Here is a 23049-nt window from a genome sequence, read left to right on the forward strand (position 1 = left end):
TCCTGAATCCAGGCCGAAGTAACCGGAAATTGCGTATTCAGTTGTCAACAAGTTATGGGTAAAGTCAGAAGCGAATGTAAGAAGAATTCTACGTTCGCTTCTAGGCTTTGCCTATTCCATATTATACATTCCCAATATTTACACTACCATGGCTCAGGACCTGTGACTTGAGGAGAGAAAACACAGCAAAGTTAACATTGGTGGATGAGTGCGCAGCAGGCATCGATGGTCGGATGTCTTTCGGGCTGTCAAAGGTCCCTTGTTTGTCGTTGAGTTCTTTTTTTTTTTCTTTTTTTTCCGCTGCTGGAGGCAACTCACCCTACTACGGCAGGCCATACACCGTTTCACAGGCCATTTGAACTGGCCTTTATGCAACACGAGCTCCGGGCTGCTCAGTGCAGTCCCCGGTCCATTTGAACTGGCTTTCATGCAACAACAAGGAGGTATCCAGGCTGCTCAAATGTAGTCTCTGGTAATGCGGCTGCCTGCAGGGCAGTCCTTGCAAAACACTTCGAGGTGGTCCTGGAGCACATGGTGATGTGAATGACAATGCAAACAAAGGCAAGGCAAAGGCAGGCAAAGCATGGCATGGCAAACACAGACCAGGCAAGATTCAGTACAAGGAGGTCGGCACACAAAGCTGGCTGGCCTCGGTCTGGTCTCGTGAGGTTGTGGGAAACGGGCTCGGACCTACCCTAGGTCTCCCCCCCAACCTATCGCCTTTGCCTGTCTTTGTCCATACCCACCCCATTAGCTTGCAACAAAGCAACAACGAAATTTAGACTTTTTATTTTATTTCTTTATTTTTATTATTATTATTTTTTTTTTTATAATTAAGTGTGTCCCTAGCCCCCTTTATTGTCCTTGTTCGGCTAACATGTCCAAACTCTCTATTCCCAATCCATAAGATCCCTTTTGAGAGGATTAAGGAAGAGACAAGTGAATCTGTCTCGAGGCCCAATGCAGCCTCAGAACAACTCCCTCAGTGACAATAACAAATGTCCTAATGACCAGTGGGACATGTTTTATGTTACAAAGAAACAAATGAGATTACATACCAACTTTGGATCCTTAATCTCTCACAGGGTTCAGTGCTTGAGTTCCACACAACGTTCTTCATGCGCTATTTACGTCGGGGCTCTCTCGATCATGCCACACCATGAAACTTCTAAATACTTCACGAGTTAAAAGATGGAAATTGCTTTGAAGCCTGAAGTCGTCGATGAACATTACAAAAAACGAGATGGAAAGTTCTGTGAAGAAAGACAAGATGTGAATCACTGTTAAAATGTCATTATAATGGCTTCTCCACTGCCATAACTATTAGCACTTCAAATGCAAAAGAAAGGTTTTAATTGTTATGAAAATGAATGTCATCAGCAGCCATTACAGGTGCAGTCATCAGCAAATAGATAAAAAAAGATTTTCCAGAGTCAGAGAGATCATTGATGAAGGTCAGGAATAGGACTGGGCCCAGAGCATTGCCTTTGAGCACTCCAGCCTTGACAGGGAGAGGAGATGAAAGGTTCCGTTGAGTGCCACATGTTGGCTATGAGAGGAGAGGAAGTCAGTAAGCCATGTGTGCAGTTGGCCTTGGATGCCATAGGCAGAGAGTTTGGAGAATAACACAGGATTCCAGCCTGTTACAAAAGTCCCAGATGTGTCCAGAGAGACGGCCCTGATCTCATGTCTAACATTGAGGGCCTCCATTTATTGTTGCGAGAGTAGAAGCAACATGTTCAAGGTGGAGTGACATGGTCCGAAACTAAATTGGTGATTAGGAAGAGAGAGTTGGGATGAGTGGTTAAAAGTTTGTCCATGTTTGAGAGAGACAGATGTACATTGATTTGACACTGTGAGGAGGATGGAACAACACAGATGAACAAGAGATTGGAGCGAAGGGGAAGTTGGAGCCAGAGGTGCTCCTGGAGAATGGGCTGTGTAAGATCAGTCTAAGGGCAGTGAGAAATTGAGCTCTCGATGTAAAGTGAAACCCCATGCCAGGGTGTGGTTCAGGCCTTTCAAATCGGAGGAGACAATAACCGGGGAGAGACGCTAAGGAGTCTGGGACTTCCTGTGGGAGGAAGGATTCTCTTAAACAGATGATTTCTGGTTTATTGGTACATTGAATTCCATTGTTTGTGCTGTTGTAATGTTTGTGTCGAAATGTGAAGCCATGTTGCATCTGTTTTTTGTAACATTTGTAAATGGCATTTGTAAATGTAACCACACTGCTTTGGTGTCATTTTTGAATGCAAAGCTTTCCAACAGCCTGAACTGAATATCTGATTATTCCTTTTATTTGCTAATTGTTGATTAATCAAAAGGGAATTCTTCTTCGACCTTTCCCTATCCATTTTCTGTAAATACAAGGAAAGATTCCTCGTGCATTTAGCTGTTAGATATTTCAAAATACAGCATACCCATGAGATTTATTTTTGTACTTTATTCCAACTTCTTGCTATGCATGTGATTGTAGAACGTGGAGACTTCTTGGCTCTGGATCTTGGTGGCACAAACTTTCGTGTGTTACTTGTGCGTGTCCGAAGTGGAAAGCGACGAGGTGTGGAGATGCACAATAAGATTTATCCTATCCCAGAAGATATCATGCAGGGCAGCGGTGAGGAGGTATGTTGGTGAAAAGCTGCATGGTGGATGAGGTAGTTTGTTCAACCTAATGAGCCTTACAAACCTCTGTAATCCCTCCACAAAATCAATAATTTTGGTGTCTTTCACTTGATTCATAAATCCATCATTTCTACAACACCCACCCCTCCCCAACTAACTGATTTATCAGTTTTGTGACAAGCAAAGAACTCGTCCTTAAGGATGGATTCATTTCCCTGCTTTTGTGATTGTTATGGCACATTTTATTTTGACTTGTAATGTCAGCTTGCACAAAGTGGTGCAATACCATACACATTTACATAGAGATAATTGGGATCCCCACCCACCACCACCCAAAACCCCGAGTATAACCACCAGTTTTCAACATTCTGTCCAACAGTTCAACTCTTGTAATGTTACCACTTCCTGGTGTGTGAATTTTTTTTTCCACCTAAAAGCTTTCTGGGCACACCCATAGTACATCCACCAGTTTTCAAAGAATTCTTTCCAGCAGATTAGGAGCACATCAAAGTAAAACAAATACACAAACAGTATATTTATAGTATAATTCTCCCACTATGATGATCCCAATGGTTTTTATGTCGAGAATTGGCGAATGTTTTGTTTTTTGTTGAAAAAACAAAAGTTTTTTTTTTATTTTAATTATGACTTACAGAGAATTGGCAATATGATGCACATTTAAATTGAATTGGGGTCCATGAGCCCCTGGGACTCGGAATTTGCTTATCACCTAAAATCCCTCCTGAGTACAACCAACACGTTTCAACTCGTTACATCCAGAGGATGAAAATCTCACCTCACTCACCCTCGCTCACCAAAAATGCACCACTTCGACCGCCGACACCTCCCGCACACAGGAAAAATGTTCCTGCTCCTCCTCGTACGTCTGTTTCGCTACAATTCGCCACTAAACAGAGGCGTGCAGCATGGCTCAGGCTGTGCTCGGACCGCTTGATGTGGGGATGAGCATCAGACGTTAATGGCGCCGGCTACATTTCGTCGGGAATGTTCTGGGTGAGAACGCGGGATTGAGGTGGCCTTTGTCCAGATGTGGCAGGACGGGCAGCGAGGAGTAATCCGGTAGTTTGGTGCAGGAGCTCTGGGCCGTGTCACACCGGATGTGCGACTGAGACCACTTCCAGCCCCAGGAGCCTGGCAGGGCACAGCTAGGGCCGCTGCGGCCCAATGGAGAAATGGGTCTCGGGTCACAGCGCATCGCTTCAGGTCATCACCCCACCCTTTGCCCGGGGCTTATAAAAGGTGGATCGCGGAGCTGTTCGCCCTCTTCTTCACCTCTCTGCTTTGCCCTCTTTTTCAGTGCTCCTCATTGCCTCTGCCTGTCGCTGGCTCTTTGTTGCCTCTGCCCGTCGCTAGCTCTTCACTAGCGGTTGTTGTCCGACTGAGACTTGCTTATTCTGAAGGACCAGTGCGGTGCGCACGTTGCCATGAGCCCCGGCAAAGTGACTAAGCTGGAGATAATGCACCAACTCTTGAGGTGGGAATGCTCAAGCGGAGCGTCCCACGGAGGTACACGTTCCACGAGCAGACCTATGCACGACGAGGTTGGGGATCTTTTGTCTCACACTTCTCTCCTCTCTCTTTCCAACCCTCTATCTCGTCCCCTTTGGACTCACAAAAGAGCGTCAATTAATGACTCGATCGCATTTTCCTCTGGCATGACACCGTACCTCCCCCCATATTGTACTCCACCAGTTCTTCTCCCTCCGACCTCCCCCAAAGTGTACTGGGTTGCATTGGTCGGCCAACCACGTCGGGTATTGCGAGACCGTTTATCCTCATCTGCTCTCTTTCTTTCTGATTATCTCATCGTGTGTGTGTGTGTGTGTGTGTGTGTGTGTGTGTGTGTGTGTGTGTGTGTGTGTGTGTGTGTGTGTGTGTGTGTGTGTGTGTGTGTGTGTGTGTGTGTGTGTGTGTGTGAGATGGTGCCTGTCATAGCATAAGTAAAGATTGTCGAAGCGATAACGGGATAAGTCTGCTCTGTGTCTGCTTTTGTAAATTGCTTGCCTTTTGTTGCACCCCACAAATTCCTTGCGAGCCCTGCTGCAAATACCAATAAAACCAATTTACTGTGCCACATACCTTTCCTCGCTTGATTGTAAAGAAATGCTTTGTGTAGAAATGTTCCCAGCTCGTTTTCGTATTTTCCTTCATCGGTCCAGCATGGTTCATATCCTAGCTTAGCTAAGACGTTATCCCCCAACAATCTGTTTTTCTACCCGGTACGTCCTTGGCAGTTGCGCTCAGCTGCATCTGATCCGGTAAGGTGATCCGGTTTGAACAAGGCATACCGAGGACGTGTCCCCCGGAAATTAGATCACGTGATCATTAGGTAAACAGTATTTATTAGACGGAGGACCCTAAGTTGCAGCGTCTCCAAGCAGCCATCAAACTTCTAGACTGGTCTCCCATTGCTACTTTCTCCAACATCAACTCATCCTGGGAATTCTTTCAAAGAAACTTGCTCTCCCTCATGCACAGATTTATCCCCTCTCGTCTTCAGTTGTCTTACCCTTCTTCCTGCCCATGGTTCACTGAAGCTTGTGGCGAGGCAGTTGTCCTGAAACAACTTGCCTTTGCCTCAAGGAAAGCAAACACAACTGAAGGTAATCTCAGTTCCTTCCATAAAGCTCGGAACAATTGTGTTTCTACCCTCAGGAGATAATGTAGGCATATTTGTCATGAAAAAAAATTATTCGTGTATTTTTTTTGTTAAAAGCAAAAACTCAATCGATTTTGTGAGATGATACTATGAACATGAAAAAAATTAGGGTGGCATTTTTTCTGAGCATTCTAACGGCCTGAAATCCAAGATGGCTGCCACCGCAGCAAAATGCCCTAAATTTGACACTAAAATTAACTTAATGTGGTTAAAAAAAATTTTCAGCATGAACTGCTTGGAACCACTCTCAACAAGACCCAAACCATTTTGTTTTGCTATCACCGCAAAATCTCCCAGGAAAATTGTCTCTCTGTAGAATAGGATAATGCATAGAGGATTTTCCGGGAAAGGCTTGGATGTGGTGGAGCTTAATTAATTAATCGTTAGATCATGCCATAATCACTGTGAATGAGTTTGGCTTGGAACTTGTATATAGAGGTGACTATAATAACAATAACTTTCACCTGACTACTAATCTTTTTATTTTGCACAATTTGAGACAGAGGCTGCCTTTTTATTTCAACATGGTGGCTGGAAAATTGACGTTCGAATCCAGTCATCGGCAGCAGTTTGTTCGCTTTATGTTAAGGTTCCACTTGTCCATTTTATGGTGTACCAATATATTATTTTCTTCTTTTGCAGGCTGCACGTACACACAGCAACCATAACCCATGATAACATAGCTTAGAGACCTTGGATTAACCAAAATGGCAGTCTTCATCTAACTCTAACAAGAAGTCAAAAACGGTGGATTTGGAACTATGCTTTATTTGCCAGTTGAGTAGCAAGCAAACAGATTATACAAACTATGTGCTTAGTCCTTCTTTGCCTTCAGTAGAGAGAGTAATTACAACAACTGATGTTTGATGTTCTCTGCATTCTCTGCATTAAAGACTCACATAAAAGGTTTATCTGCCCATGAACCGTTACAGAATGGTGTTTCATACCACAAGACATGTTATAAGGATCTCACAAATAAAACATGCATTGAACGAGCCAAGACCAGATATGAGAAAGGACAAGCGACAGGCAGCGTCAGTGATGTAAAACAGAAGACAATAGGATTGCCGCCAAAATCTGATGCTGCATCTACAAGTGGTTCCACATCACAGCGATCTACCAGGCTTTCGACAAGGAGATGTGTGTCATTTGTCAGGAAAACAAAGCAGACAAAATTGCACGACGTCTCAACTGAAAACATGGGAGCTCAGCTCAAAGCAATTGGTCAACAAACAGACAGAAAACTTTTGAAAGTCAGACTGAGCAATGTTGTAGGCTCACCTGATCTTCTTACAGCAGTTGCTGAGGACATGAAGTATCTCCTTCTGTGCTTAGGCCATGCAAAACGAGACAGAAAAAGCTAACAGACCTCCAAAACAGCATGTTCATGTTGCACAGTTAGTGTCTGACCTGGAAATGCTCAACATGGTGGAAACTGAAATGAATGACACATCGAACAGTTCAGCTTTGAATATGAACGGCATTGAACAATCATATGTTGGTTTGCTAGAAGCCAATGGGTTCCCTTTACCCGACAATCCACGATACAAACCATACTTATAGCAACTGATTTTGGACAACATCGCTGATGTGCACTTCACCAGGCCTCCAAATAAAACTAAACCCGAGCAAGTACTTTCTACAAAAGCCAAGGAAACCCTGTTAGCTGGTGCGTTGGCCACTGATACAAAAGACCTAAAAGAAGATGTGAAAGTCCTTCTGAAAGCAGCTAAAATACTGAGAAGAGACATTGCAAGCGCAACCCCGTGGAAATTCGAAGGAACATTTGATAATTATGAACCACCTGCTTTGCTTCAACTCTTCTGCAAGCATGCTATCCAAGGTTTACATCAGGTTAAAACAATCAGCAGGGCCGAATCTATGAACCAAAGTGCATCTGTGCTGGAACAACATTTCATATGTGCATACGTCTGATCAGCAGGTCACCTATGAAACAAAACATGAAGAAGTCGCTTTCAAACACCGCACTGAGACTCCCTTTCCCATCGGCTTAGCTCTGGATGTGCACAAAAACACCAGGTCCAAGGCCCTTGTGGAGACATTAGGCAAACTAGACCTCACTGTCCCGTACAACAAGGTAATGGAAATAGAGACGGCAGTCGCAAATGCTGTTCTTGAAAGGATGAAATCCACGGGAGGAATTTATCGGCCACCTTGGTTGGTTAACGACATGTTTGTTTGGTTTGCACTGGACGACATAGATTTTCTCGAATCCACGCCTTGTGGTATGAACACACTCCATGGCACTGCCACTGCTGTATATCAGGCTGCATCTGACAAATCCCCAGCAACACCACTTGATATCGATCAGTCATCAAGGTCTCAAACATTAGAGGAGGCTGTTCCATGTGAAATATTATCATGTGACAAACCAATACCAACAAACAAAAAGTGTGTTTGCACACTGAATTCCTGCAAGTCCAGCTCACAGCCAAACAAAGAGAAGGATATGCCATGGATTATTGGCTGTTTGGACTTCAAAGAAAGTGAAGTAGAAGTAAAATCAAGCTCTACTTCTCCAGGAACATGGGGTGCCTTCAACTCTCTGTTGTCTCCATCTGGTTCCAAGACAAACATTGCCCTTGTACCACCACCAATATGATTGCCACCAACACAGTATGACACCCTGTTCACAGGTCTGATGAGAGCACGTGCTATCGCTACACATGCCATGGGACCAGAATCTATCACAGTCGTGACTCTTGATCTTCAGCTATACGACATGGCCATGAAGTTGTGGATGGAGTGTGAGGACATCAAGAAGCAGTTCTTGTTTCGACCTGGCGAGCTGCACATCGTCTTCTGGGCACTGGCTGCCTTGGGTAAATATGTGGAAGGGAGTAGTATTGACCAAGCATGGGTCGAAGCTGTACTTTACTCACCTACAACCGTAACACAAATACTCAACAGAAAACACGTGTATCGAGCACTGGAAGCTCATACAGTTACCTCGCTTGCTTTGTTCAGTTTGTACTTCTGAAAGTTCCTGCAACTTCAGCCTGATGAAGAAGCTTTCTTGAAGGAAACATCCACTCTTTTGGGAGAAGCCTATCAGCAAGATATCAAAACAGACTTGGGAAGCAGACACAAACTCAGTGATGCCGTTACAAAAACAATCAATGTTCGAAATCAGGGACATCTTCCAAAAGATCAAACAATCTGAAGGCACTGCAAACAAGATTCAGCGTTTCATCGGAAACTACATGAGGCAGTTCGAGACCATCTTCCAATTTGTTCGAGCCACCAGACAACGAGACCTATTGCTGCACATGCAGAGTCTGGAATCACTCATGAAGTACTTCTTTGCCCATTATCATTTAAACTATGCATGCCTTCTACCACTGTACATTTCTACAATGCAACAAACAGAAAAGCAGCATCCTGAGATCTGGGCTGAGTTCATGAAAGGGAACTTCTGCATCACCAAAGGTGTTGCTGGATTCACATCAATAGGCCCAGACCATGGGATTGAACAAGAGAATCGTGAACTCAAGGTTATTGGAGGCACAGTCAGAATCACACGGAATGAAAAGTCACTGGACAAGTACTTTCTTATTGCACCTGAACTCTCAAACTTACAACATGAATTTGAGAAAAAGTACTTCACTGGCAGCAAGGCGATGAGAACACAGCACCATGAACTCACAGGGGGAAAGCTCTCCCGAACAACACAAAATGCTGTCAAACTCAGTGCAGTATTTCACGCGCATGGAAACCCATTTGAATCCGCTGATGAGGATGAGATCTACAACCTGCTCACCCAAGCAGTTTTGAATGAAACTGATACCAATGACATCATTTGGCATGATGAGATTGGGCAACAGATGTTTGAAGGTTTTGTCACTGAATGCCTAACGGAAGGAAAACTTTCTGTGTGGGACAAAATGACCAAAAATAAACTGGGTACCTTCAAAAGTGCCAATGCAATGACAGAAATCCAAATGGGAGACAAGGTGGTCAAAATCAAAGAAGAGCGAGGACTGTTGCAACGGTTCATTGTTATTTCAAGAAGTCGACCAGAGCTGAATCTCAAGGAATGCATCGGAACTTATGAGTTTGGTGTGGTGCCTCAATCACTATTTGCTTCAGATGGATCCCTCCTGCTGGCATACGATAAGGCATCAATACTTCATGATCTTGAGAAGCTGGACAGTAACACACAACAGGTTCAAGCTGACAGAAATGAGGAAACTGGAAGTGAGCCATCTGATAACCAAGCAATCTAAGTACCCTTGCAGGTGGCAGACACAGCAGTGGAATATACAAATGTTGACCCAACAGATGAATCGTCAGCACACCAAGTGATCATTATTGATGGCATGGCTGTGGTAAATTCAGTTAGCAAAACGGAACAAATGAAAACATGCCAAGACTTTGCAGATGCCTTTCTCCAGATTATAATCTGTAACATGGCAGCACAATATGAGGAGGTCAGATTGGTGTTCGACCGGTACATCAAAACATCGCTCAAGGAACAGATGAGGACAAAGAGGACCAAGGGAAAGTCAACATATTACCACGTGAAAGACAACACTTTAATCCAAAATATTTCCCTGAAGGACTTCTTATCAGATATCCGCACCAAAGGAGAACTGACCGAGTATTTGGCTGACAGTTGTATGTCACAGTAAGAGCTCCAACAACAGACTGAAAAAACTTATGGTGACCTCAGGAACACAAACCAAGGGCAATGTTGATATCCCAAACTCGCTCCTCACTCACAGCTAAGAAGAGGCAGACACTTTGCTTGTACTGCATGCTCTAACTGTTCTCAATGAAGCAGAACTTGTTGTCAGTTCCCCAGACACAGACGTCTTGTTGTTGCTTGTCTACATGTATCCAAACTTACCGACGTCCACAACCTTCCTTACGTGAAAGGGCAGGCTGAAGAGGAACATTTCTGTGCGGAGCATATACAACAACTTAGGACCAAAGCGCGCTTCTGCACTGTTAGGTTTTCATGCTCTGACAGGTTCCGATATGTCTGGTAGATTTGCTGGTAGAACCAGACTCATGCTTCAAGGCATCTATGTCTTGTGATGATGAGATCCTGGATGCACTAGCAATGCTCGGGAATGACATTGATCTGCCCGCTGATGTATGCTCTCAGTTGGAACGCTTTGTCTGTATTTTGTATCGATCCAAAATCTACACAAAAGTGAATGAGCTCCGTTGGTTCCTCTACTCAAATCGTGCAGCCGAAGGAGAAAACCTCACACAAACTTCTGGCTCACTGGACTTACACATTCGTCAGGCACATTACATATCCATGATTTGGAGAAAAGCTTGTGAAACTCACCCATGCCTCCCAGCACCAACTGCATTTGGTTGGACATTTGATGCAGGTTCAAGTCATTTCTCTCCAGTTTGCTGTTTGAATCCAGCAGCTCCTGAAGCAGTATTGCACCTCATAAAGTGCGGGTGCAAACGTGGATGCGAAGGAAGGTGCAGCTGTCGCAAGAACAATATACCATGTACGGAAGTTTGTGGATGCTGGGTTTTCAGCTGCAACAACAAAACTGTCCAACCAGGGATAAATGAAGACTGTGAAGATTGAGGTGTTACTTTCTATGACATTCACAAAATAATCATTCACTTGATATCCATTGTTAAAACTACTAAATGAAAGCCAGGCTAAATTTAATCAGTATGACTTTTTACATCTTCCTGTTTAAACGATTTAAGAGATTGAACACCATATTGAACAGTAATTCAAGTATTTAATTTTATTTTTGATCTGTTTGTTGGTTTGTTAATTATGTATTCTTTGTGAAAAATACATGTCTTTAAATAGGTAGATACTTGGTTTGTAATTACAAAATCCTGTTGGCTTGGTAATGCATGCAAAGGGAGAAGGTCCATTGGGACCATACTCTGTACAGAGCGTTGGTGCTGCCGAAGCAGTCTCCTTGGCTATTGGGCACAATCCTGGACAGGTCGCCACTCTGACGCAGGATACTTGAATGACTCGGTCATCCCAGCAAGCTGGTACTCATTTTGCCGACCTCGGAAGGATGGCAGGCTGAGTCAACCCCCTGGTGAATTAATTCAGCGGGCAACGAGGCTTGAACTCAGGACCCTCGGATCCCAAGCCGCCACCCTAACCACTGAGCCAACACCAGGCATAAAGGGAGAAGGTATAGCTTACATTGCGGGTGTGCGGTGGCCATTTTGGAATTTGGCATGTAGATCAGACATATAACATAAATTTGATGATTCCATTAGATACCTGGTCTCAGAAAACATATATTTAGACACTTAATTTGTAATTGTATCACATGTATTCGCGAAGATATCGCATTATTAGTGTTCAGCGGCCATTTTGGACGCCATCTTGAATTTCAAACCCTGAGAATGTTCAGAAAAAATGGCACCCTAATTTTTTTTTAAGCTTATGATACCTTCTTACAAAATCAAGTGAGTTTTTGCTTTTAACAAAAAAAAATACACAAAATTGCAAATATGCCTAAACTAAAGTCCCGGTCACACCTTGACGTTTTAGCCAGCGATGGCAACATATTAAAATGTATGTAAAACGCTGGCTGACGTTGAACTTTTGATGTTTTTTTTTTTAAGATTCGGACGTATTCATAACGAGTTGGTCGTATGCATAACATATTAGTAATGGACACAGAACGTTTCGTTGTGTTATAGATAACTTATACCAACGAATGCTGAACCTGTTGTCGGCCTACACAACCGATGCCCAACGATAGTCTAACTTCGGCATAGCGCGTTGCACGCATCGCCGACGATGTCGTGACGTAGCCTATTAAAAGGCTGACGCACAACGATTCGAATCATAACTGCCGTAGAAATGGAAGTGTCAACATCGCGGTCACACCTTGGCGATCTTGCCAGCGTATGCCAACCTAAGAAAAATGTGTCTAAAACGTTGGGGCACGTCAAATACGGTATGAGTAAGTTTGGTATACGTGAGTAGAACGCTAAAGTACGCTATCATACGTCGTAGTAAGTAGAGTACGTCTTGTAATTTTAAACATGTTCAAAATTTTACGACGTACTCGGCGTATGACACACGTTCCGCATGCGATGGGGATAAGTTTTACACACGATATGTGGACGCTTACACACGTCCACAAACGCTACTTATAAGCTACTCATAAGTCGAAACACGTCGCGGTAATGTCTTTTTTACGCGAAACTTATTTCTAACTTATGTTTGACGTGCTTTGAACCAATTCTTTACGTAGTCCCAACACACATCGACGTATGTAGACGTATTCCAATGACGTCTTCCGGTCGACAAAAAAAAAATGAACGTGTTTCTAGGTTACAACTGCCATATAAAGACGTGTTCCCAGCGGTTTTGGGAATTGGTATATAAAAATGCTGCTCATAAAAGGGGAACCCAACAGTGTTTTCGAGTTCCTTTTTGAGTCGATGTCCATGTCAGCAGTAACAGTATCAGTATCAGTATTAGTATTAGTATTAGTAGTAGTTTGTTCATGTTGGCAGTAGTAGGTGAGTGTGAGGGGGAGGGTGTGGGTTATGATGGATCCTCCTTGCGTCCGCGTGTCCACGGGTAGGTTCATAGGCTGCCACTCAACGATTTAAATGGCTGCATCTCCACTATTGAAAGTAGACGCTTGCGCTCAACGATTGGATTTTTTTTACACTCAACGACTTTTAAACGGTACCACTCAGCTATTTTCATTGTTTACAATGAACGATTTAAATTGCTGTCACTCGCCTTTGTTTTTTGACGCTGGGGTTTGGAAATTTTAATCGTTTCTATTGAACGTGCTAAATCGCTCAAACCCCACTATTGAAAGTAGACGCTTGCGCTCAACAATTGGATTTTTTTTTACACTCAACGACTTTTAAACGGTACCACTCAACTATTGTCATTGTTTACAATGAATGATTTAAATTGCTGTCACTCGCCTTTGTTTTTTGACGCTGGGGTTTGGAAATTTGAAGCGTTTCTTCTGAACGTGTTAAAACGCTCAAACTCGACTATTTTAAATAGACGCTGCCGATGGACAATTGGAATCATAGCCAAGCTAGACATCGAAGTGTGAACATCCTCGTCATGCCGAAGAAAAGTTTGAAGAATGCTGCAAATAAGTGTCCTGGCCGTGGCCGTGGACGCTGACACAAGGACGATCCATTATACCGACGTCTTTCAGCCTATGAGAAACTTAAAAGTAACGTCTGTCGATGTGTGGCAACGATCGCGTAACGTGCCAACAACACGTTAATCATAGGTTAGAAATAAGTTTCGGGTACGCTAAACATTACCTCGGCGTGTCTCAACTTATGATTTACTTACAAGTAGCATGTGTTGACGTCTGTCAACGATCGCAGACCGTGCATACAACTTGTGGCCAGCGTAGCGGAACGTGTGAGTCATACGCCGGCATACGTCGTGAAATTTCAAGCATGAAAAAATTTGAGGACAACCGAAAAGTACAACGTTTAAAGCCAGCGTACAACGACGTATGGCAGTGTTTTTCAGCGTGTGCGACGTATGGCAGTGTTTTTCAGCGTTTCAATGTTATCAAAACTTACCCATAACATATTCAACGTGTGCCAGCGTTTTAGACAAAAAAATTCAAAAATCGGCATACGTTGGCTAAAACGTCAAGGTGTGACTGGGCCTTAAGAGCCAGAAAACAACATCTATCCAAGCTCTAATCTGAACTCTCAAACCTCTCTCCCTCCTCCAAATCCTGGTGGCATCAATTCAAGTCTGTTTCTGGTGTATGTTCCCCCTCCATCCCCTCCCAACCTCAAACGGCCACACTGCTGATACCGCACGTGAAAAGGCTGAATGCCTAAACTCAGTGTTTGCATCGACATCTTGTGTCCCAAACCCATCTCTTTCTGTACCCACCTTACCCAGTCACACCCAACTGTCCCTGGACTGTGTGTCCTTTTCTTCTGACAAAGTGGAGAGCTTGCTGTGAAACCTCGACTCAGATTCTGCAACCGGTCCAGACAGCTTCAGCCCACGTGTCCTAAATACCTGCTCCTCTGCTCTTGCTCACCCTCTGTCTGTTCTCTTCACCCTCTCATTTGCTCAAGGACTTCCTCTCCTGTCGGTCAACGTGTGGCCCTCAATGGAGTTCTTTCATCCCCTCTTCCTGTCCAGGCTGGAGTTCCTTAAGGCAGCGTTCTGGGCCTTCTCTTTTTCTGGTTTTCATCAATGATATCTCTGACTCTGGAAAATCCTCTATCTCTTTGCTGATGACTCTACCCTCTGCTGTACCATCTGTCATCCCTCAGACCGGCAAGCAGCAGCTTCTTCGGTCTCTGCAAATCTGGATAAATCACAAACTGGTCCAACACGTGGAACATGCTTTCAATCCTGACAAATCTCACACTTTCACTATGTCTCTCCGAAAGGACTGTTTGGAAACCCTCATCTACTTTCTACACAATCCTCTGGGAGAATTCCTTTCTTGCAAGCTTCTGGGTCTCACTATCTGCCATGATCTTTCCTGGGAAAGCCACATTTCCAACGTGGCCTCCAAAGCCAGTCGCCGACTGGGAATCCTCCGTCGTGCAAAGTCCTTCCTCGGCCCACCTGAGCTCCTGACCACATACAAAGCTTTTGTCCACAGCCTGATGGAGTACTGCTCTCCCCTCTGGGCTAGTGCTCCTGCTTCCCACCTTTCTCGGCTTCACGCTGTGGAAACCAAGGCTTTTCGGATCATTGGCATCTCCTGTGGTGAGGCCGAGTCTTTGGGCCTCTCACTCTCTCACCGCAGGCAGGTCGGTGGTCTTTCTGTCTTCTACCGTCTCCTCTCTGGTCTCGCCCTCCCTGCTCTGTCTGTGATTTGTCCCCACCATATTTCCGCAGAGCGCTCTAGGTCCGCCAACAACCCCCTTCTGGTAAAACTACCAAAATCATGAATCACTGCTCACATTCATTCTTTCATTCCTCTTTTTTCCCGACTTTGGAATTCCCTCACTTTGTTCAATCCTTTTCTTCCCTGCAGGCCTTCAAAACAGCTGTTCACCACCACCTCTTATCGTCCCCTATCCAAATCCTCAATCTTTTCTACCCCCTTCAATCCACCCCAAACCCTCCTCCTTCAAATTCCTTGCTTTCCTTCCTGAAAGTCCCTGTAATGTCCATCTTGTGAACCCCGTGTTCCCCGCCCCATGCCTCTCCCTTCCACAGATCTCCGAATGTCTCTGTTCCCCACTGTTTTGTCCTTCCCACTCCCGCCCCTCTTGTCTCATGCCCCCCTTGCTGTGCATTGTATGTTAGCTCTCACACGAGCCTCCGCAAGGTATACAAAAAAAAAGAAGTAAAAAAGTGTTCCTTTTGTCCTGTTGTGCACTGATACGTTCAGTGTACTAATACTAGCTCTTCCACGAGCGTCGCCTGTGCATCATCAAGTCACGTGGTCGACTTATTGGCTTTTACGGTCGATTGGCGACCCGTCACGTCACAAAGTTATTCGTGTGCGACGGCCTGCGATTCCGGAGAGTCTGGTGGGAACCCGAGGTAGCTTTCCTCCTCATGGTCTACTCGCCCCCATCCCCTGGTCTGCAACAATATTACATATATTATAGAATATATATTGTTACGGCCATGGGTTCCGAGTGTATTGTGAGGGGGTTAATCCCCGTTTCTCCTCGGAAGAGCCGGACATGGGGCCACCGCTCGCAATTAACTTTGTGGTGCGGTGGGTTGCTTTACAACCACGAATGCCAATCTGTTAACAACGAGTTCCCGTGTCTACCGTCTAATTTTGCGAGCCGACGCGGGAGATACCCGCGGCCACGGTGGTCAGCGAAGACCGACGGTAAGATGATATGGTAAACCCATGCGGAGACCCGAACAAGATGTGTGCTATTCGTGCCGTGCTCTGTGTAAGATAATATATTATCACGGGGCTGCACGTGGGTCCGGCGCCATCGAGCATGCGGTTATTTATCAAAGGCGGTTGTGTGCGCGGTGCCAGCCCTTATCTGTGTTCAGGAATTGAGGGAAAAGATTGGATATAATTATTAGATGTGGGTTTGGGTTGAAAAAAAACATGCCGCGTGCGTTCTGTACGGAGTTCGCGAGGTTGTTTGTTTTCCTATGGTTGGCCTTCGTGAGGACTCATTCTTGCAGTGAAGGGCGCGGCCGCATTTTTTACAGATGAATGTCCGAGTGCAGTGCCTGCTTGAATTTATCTCAGGAATAAGAGGAAAACAGTAGGAATGAAGTCAGAGATATAATCAGACCTAACTATGAGATTCACACAACGCAGTTCTCCCATTTATCCCATTAGACTAGAAGGAAGGGTCTAACTGTACGTATATAAATGAAATAACTGTCTGGGGACCACTGTATGATGGATGCCATCGATTTGGAGGGAGGCGGTTACCAGAACTGCAACAAAATATATATGTATACATATATATAATACTGCCAGACCCCACTATTTGTGGTACGGTCCACTATTCGTGGACCCTGACCCCACAATCATATTCACTGTTTATGAAATGCCACGTGCCTCTACATTTGCAGCCCTGTGCTTCACATATTTTTTTTTTTTCGTGGCTATATGAAATGGTTTTTCTTGGGCATATTCGTGTTTTATTTCATGGGCGTGTTTGGGGGGTTTTTTTTTTCATGGTTTCGTGGGTGTATTCACGGTTTTTCTTGTTTTTTTTTTTTGCGGGAGTTTTTTGCAGGCGTATTCACGGTTTTTCACGGGATTATTAATTTTCCCTTCTGAATCACAAACCGTCTGGAACCTATCCCCCTTTCTCTCATTGAAACAATGCCGGACATGCTCGATTCGACTTTTGTGGAATTTTCCAGGAACGTATGCCCCACGAAAAGTGGGATCCAACATTATGGATGGATATATATATATATATATATATATATATATATATATATATATATATATATATATATATATATATATATATATATATATATATACACATACATATATGTATATTGTTATGGTTTTCGCCGGCGTCGGCCGTCACGAGCACGACCCTCGATGGAACAGTGGGGCTGCCTCGGCTCGATCGCCCGGAATTACAGATTGTCGCCCCGGATAAGTCCGGAGTTGACGGGTCCTGGTTCTTTTGGACCAAAATACGCCAATGGGTAGATAGATCACGTGGGGTAGGGTTAATTGCCAACTTCAACTTACCTAAGTACCCACATGATCCAGCTACCGGGGTACTTCACCCTCGGCGGAACGCTGACAGAAGCGAGCCGCTTAAGCGAGACCGTTCCGTGTGCGATGCCCAGCGGTTGTATCGCCGAGTTCCGTCGGCCCGATTGTCTTGTTACCGGGGCACAACTGCCATCTAATCCCTCACACGCGACACATTCAGTCAATACGAGAAATGGATATGATTTGCTGCATACATTTAACAAATGGGGATATTTATTAAGTGATAATGGGGAACTCGGGAACACGTAAGAGCAGAGCTGCACCGAATATAAAGCTAGGCAATGCAGATATATACAGCAAAACACTTAAGCAGTTCACTACTTACTCAGACCGCCACCACAAATGGACACACACACACCCAGACAGAAGTGGACCTCCTTGGGTCTTTGGGACCTCCAATGCATATTGTTTAGCTCACTCATTGAACCTATAAAGATTTGTTCATTCTCAAATTCCTTCAATAGTTTAATTTTCTTTGCACAATAATCCCCATCTAAAATATTTAAAAATAAAACATTTGAATCTTTATATTTTTTTAAGATACCCCTTTTGTGCCATTATGAAATGATAAACTCTTAATGCTCTTGTTTGACCACCTCCTGAGCCACATATCATTTTGAGACTAAAGTAAATTGTTTTTCCATTGTTCAATTGATAACCATCAAAGTTTTCAGTCAATTCAAGGATATTTTTTTTCTTTACATCCTAGAACTTACTAGTTTTTAAATTGATTCACTGATATGTTATATTTACCTTTGTTTTAGTTATTTTTGCAATAAGACTTATTTGATATTTTTCACATTCATTATGTTTTCCATTTATATACCAAGACTGAGATTTTCTCCACTCTTTAGTTTGATTAATACTTGGTTTGACCATTTATATATTGTGAAAAAAATGCGGCGGTAGCCCTGAAAAACCCTAACCCATCTTCCCATCGTTAAAACACAATCTATTCTATACACTCTATCATACAATATCCATATGGAACACCATCTATTCCATTATCTAAAATCGATCTCATCATCAAAGGCTCCTCATGCCTTTTTATTTACTTCTTCACTATATATCTTATGTTTATAGCTTCTTATTGAATTCATTTTCCTATATTCTTCTTTCTTATTCATCAAACAATTATAATAATTTCTAAAAGTTATTGATTTCTTTATTACATATTTCTTTATTCCCTTTAACCTCTTATCAATCTGATCACCATACTTATAAGCATATGCCTTTGCTCTCAATCCAATAAACTCACTCATTACTTTTCCACCCAACTCATCCTTAAACTTACCAATAACCTTTTCATTCTTTTTTGAAAATAACTCGCTCTTCTTACTAAAATTACTTGTATCATATACTCCAATATTTTTCTTCATGTCTTTATAAACATCATCAGTTTTTATATCTAGGATAAAACTATCAGTGTCCATATACAATGAAACATTTTCACCATACTCTTTCTTTAAGCCATTCTACAAATACTCATACATCAATATATTTGATAAATGAAGAACTGCTGATCCAATATAAATTGGTTTATCCATTACAATACTTTCCTTTTCCATATGAATAGCAGAAAAGTTCTCTGAAAAAACCTCTTCTCTCTTAAAACTTGGTTTATTTATCAATCTCGAAGCTTCTTTCCAAGATGTTGCAAATCTCATATTTATAAAGTAAAACTTTTCTTAAACTAAAGTTCATCTTCAGAATCATCTATAACACTATCATAATCACTCTCATAATCTTTAAAATCTTCAGTTGAATATTGACTCCTATTTAATTAGTAGAAACAACATTACCATTGTTATCTATATACTTTTTTTTCATTACCAGATTCAACTACAACATTTTTTTATATTAAAGGTAATTATAAAATGATCCTTAACTACGATTAAACGAAATGTCATTTCACCTGATATATTAACATCCTTTATTTCATCAGGATTTACATCTTTAGGGTTGTTGAAAAAAAAATACAAATTTCTCCTTGCATATTACAGATGGTCTTATCTTTTCTTTCTCAAGCTTCATCCATAAGGTTTTTATTTTTTGATACTTTTTCTTGTTTCATTGCTTTTTCTAGTTTTGAATATATTACCAGAAGGAGAGGAGAAACTTTTGTGAGAGATACTTTAATTGATGTTCTTCCAGGTATACTAAAAGCTCTTCCACTGAAGGAAATTGAAGAACTCATATTATTTACCATAATTGTTTTTATCCAATAGTTGTTATATTTATCTTTGTTCAATTTTACATCCTTGACATATTTCTCAGTATCTTTTACAAATGAAGAGATTGATTGAAACTTGTCTTTTGTGTCTTGAAACATTGTATTTATTAAGTGAAAAAGTTGGAGGATAAAATGGTTTTAAGCACAGATTCCCCAATAAATTAAACGAAATTTTCATCAAGAAAATTTTAGTTTAAGCAATGTTTTATTCTATAAATATGATGAATACAACAAACTGTGATGTTTGTAATCACGAATATAAACATTATAAAAAAACACCTTCGAACCAACAAACACACATTTAATCTATTTCATCAAATATCTCCTCTTGAGTTGGAAAGAAAACATTGTGATATCTGCTCAAAGGATGTTTTGAAGAGTCATTATAAGAATCACCTTCAATCACAAAAACACAAGAAAAATGAGTTTAAAGTAAAGGGTGACTATTATATTGAAAACACTGATGGGGCATTTAAAGGGCATATAAAATAAGGATTTTTCAATTTGGAGAACCCAGTCCATCATCAATAGCTGAATCAATTGAAATAATGAAACCTGTTCTTGAAAAAGTTATTAAAAAAGACATTAAAAGAAATGAAAACTTTAAAGTTTTATATGGGAGTGAAAATGAATATGAAAAGACAAGATAAAGAAGAAACTCCTTATTTGAGAACAGATCTTCATTTTATAACATCATTTCAAGATTTTTTGAATAGTGGGGTTTATGAAGAACTATCAAGACAAGAGGAGGATGTTGATAATACAGTGGTAGGATGTGGATTTAATATTTTTAAAAATCATCTTTTTAGATATACACATTCTAAAATCAAACCCTCTTAAAGCTTCTTCCTATATTGAATTACCAAAACAAATAAAACCAAAGAGGGCAGTTGTTAATATTAAGAACAATGATAATAAATGTTTTCTTTGGTCTGTTCTTGCTCACTTAGATCCAACAAATTGTAATTCCGAAAGAGTAAAACAATATATGAAATATGAGAAGACCTTGGACATTAAAGATTTTAAATTGCCAATACCACTAAAAGATATTCCTAAATTTGAGAAAAAGAATAATCTTTCTATTAATGTATATGGATTAACGGATACAAACAAAGTTCAAATATTAAAAATTTCAAACAACTATAAAAATGAAGAAACACACATTGATCTTTTATATTTTAGTGTTGGAAAGAATTCACATTATACATACATGAATAATTTATCAAGATTAATCTCTTTTCAGGTATTCAAAACAGCAAACAAAATATATCCTTGTAAGCGATGTGTTAATTCATTTCATACAAAGAACGATTAGAACAACATTCAAAATATTGTAGTAATCATAAATCAGCTGTAATTACAATGCCTAAACCTGGTGAAAAGATTTCTTTTGAAGATTATAATAAATCTATCATGCACCGATTTGTGATATATGCTGATTTTGAATGTATCCTAAAAAAGATAAATACTGCTTCTCCTAATCCAAAAGAATCATATACAAATAAATATCAATAACATATTCCTTGTGGTTTCTGTTATTATATCAAATAATCTGTTGGAGAAAAGTATAATAAACTTGAACATTATCGTGGAAAAAAAGCTTCACAAGAGTTTGTAAAACTATTAGAAAAGGATTGTATGAGACTAACTAAATTAATGAAAGAAACAGATGAACCGATGAAATTAACCGAAGAAGAAAAATTAGAATTTAGAAAGAACAATATCTGTCATATTTGTGAGGAGGAAATTGAGGAGTCTGAAGTTCAGGATCATTGTCATCTTACTGGTAAATATAGAGGTCCCGCTCATTCCTGTTGTAATCTTAATTATAAATTTCTTTCTTTTATTCCAGTCTTTCTTCACAACAGCACCAACTATGATACATATCTATTTATGAATGAACTTTCAAAAACACCAGGGAATATTTCTGCCAAAACAAACACAAGTCAAAAGTATATTTCATTTACAAAAATGATATTCACAAAACCTTTAACTCGTATTCAGTTTCTAGATTCTTACAAGTTTATGGGGACACCACTAGCCTACCGAGCGTCAAATCTAAGCTCCACGGGGTCTTTTCCAAATCTTAATTCATTCTTTCCAAAAGAGGAAATTCTAACGAAAGAAGAAATTCAGATTAAAGAGAGAATTCAAAGTAAAGAGGAAATTCTAATTAATGAGGAAATGATTGAAGAAATGCCAACTGAAAATGAAATTCTAATTATAAAGAAAATTCAAACAATGAATGAAATTCTAACCAAAGAGGAAATTCTGATTAAAGATGAAATTCTGATTAAAGAGAGAATTCTAATTGGAGAGGAAATTCAAACAAGGAATGAAATTCAAAGTAAAGAGAAAATTCTTACAAGTAAGGGAATGTATCCTTATGATTGTATGGATTCATTCATGACATTTAAAGAAACACAACTTCTTTCAAAAGAAAGTTTCTACAATAACCTTTTATGAAGAAGAGATAAGTGATAAGGAATATAAACGTGCAAAAGAAATTTGGAAATAGTTAAGATAAAGAACCTTGGAGAATATCATGATTTGTATTTAAAAACAGATGTTTTATTGTTAGCTGATGTGTTTGAAGCTTTTAGATCACTGTCATAATAAAAAATTGTCATGGATTAGATCCTGCCCACTATTTCACAGATCCTGGTTTCGCTTGGAGTGCAATGTTGAAAATGACAAAACAAGATATAGATTTAATCAGTGATGTAGATATGTTTTTGATGATTGAGAAGTCCAAGAGAGGTGGAATATCACATGTTCAAAAAGATATGCCAAAGCAAATAATAAATATCTTCCAAATTATGATAGTGACAAAGATAGTAATTATTTGATGTATTTTGTTGCTAATAATTTGTATGGATGGGCAATGTCTCAATCTCTGCCTTATGCTAAATTAGAGTGGGTGGAAGAAACGATTATGAAAAGGCTTTGATGAATATTGTTATTTCTTCTCAAGAGGAATTGAATGAGGAAGAGGAAGGTTATTATTTTGAAGTTGATTTGAGGTACCCAAGTGATCTTCATAATAAGCATAAAGACCTTCCTTTTGCATGTGAAAAAGAAAACTGATGATGTTTTTATAACATCAGTTATAAAAACTGATGATGTTTATAAAGATACTATCTGGGATATTGATACTGCATATCAGAAAGATACTGGGCCTCACTATCTGCCATGACCTTTCCTGGGAAAGTCACATTTCCAACCTCGCCTCCAAAGCCAGTCGCCGACTGGGAATCCTCCATCGTGCAAAGTCCTTCCTCGGCCCTCTTGAGCTCTTGACCACTTACAAAGCTTTTGTC

At 41.0% G+C, this 23049-nt stretch overlaps 1 protein-coding gene and 1 pseudogene across 1 annotated transcript in view; both read left to right on the forward strand.

Moving 5' to 3' along the window:
- HK1 (hexokinase 1) overlaps nucleotides 1-23049 on the forward strand; it is a 90366-nt gene that overhangs the window by 36519 nt on the left and 30798 nt on the right. Inside the window, exon 8 of the mRNA XM_085895763.1 lies at nucleotides 2480-2628. Within this exon, the coding sequence (XP_085751889.1) occupies nucleotides 2480-2628 (149 nt within the window). The remainder of the gene's footprint in view (nucleotides 1-2479; nucleotides 2629-23049) is intronic.
- Nucleotides 5557-9110, forward strand: LOC147020446 (uncharacterized; annotated as a pseudogene).

This window comes from Eptatretus burgeri, chromosome 9 (genome assembly GCF_056783735.1).
Source record: "Eptatretus burgeri isolate ZD-2024b chromosome 9, Ebu_testis_v1, whole genome shotgun sequence".
Lineage (NCBI taxonomy): Eukaryota > Metazoa > Chordata > Myxini > Myxiniformes > Myxinidae > Eptatretus > Eptatretus burgeri.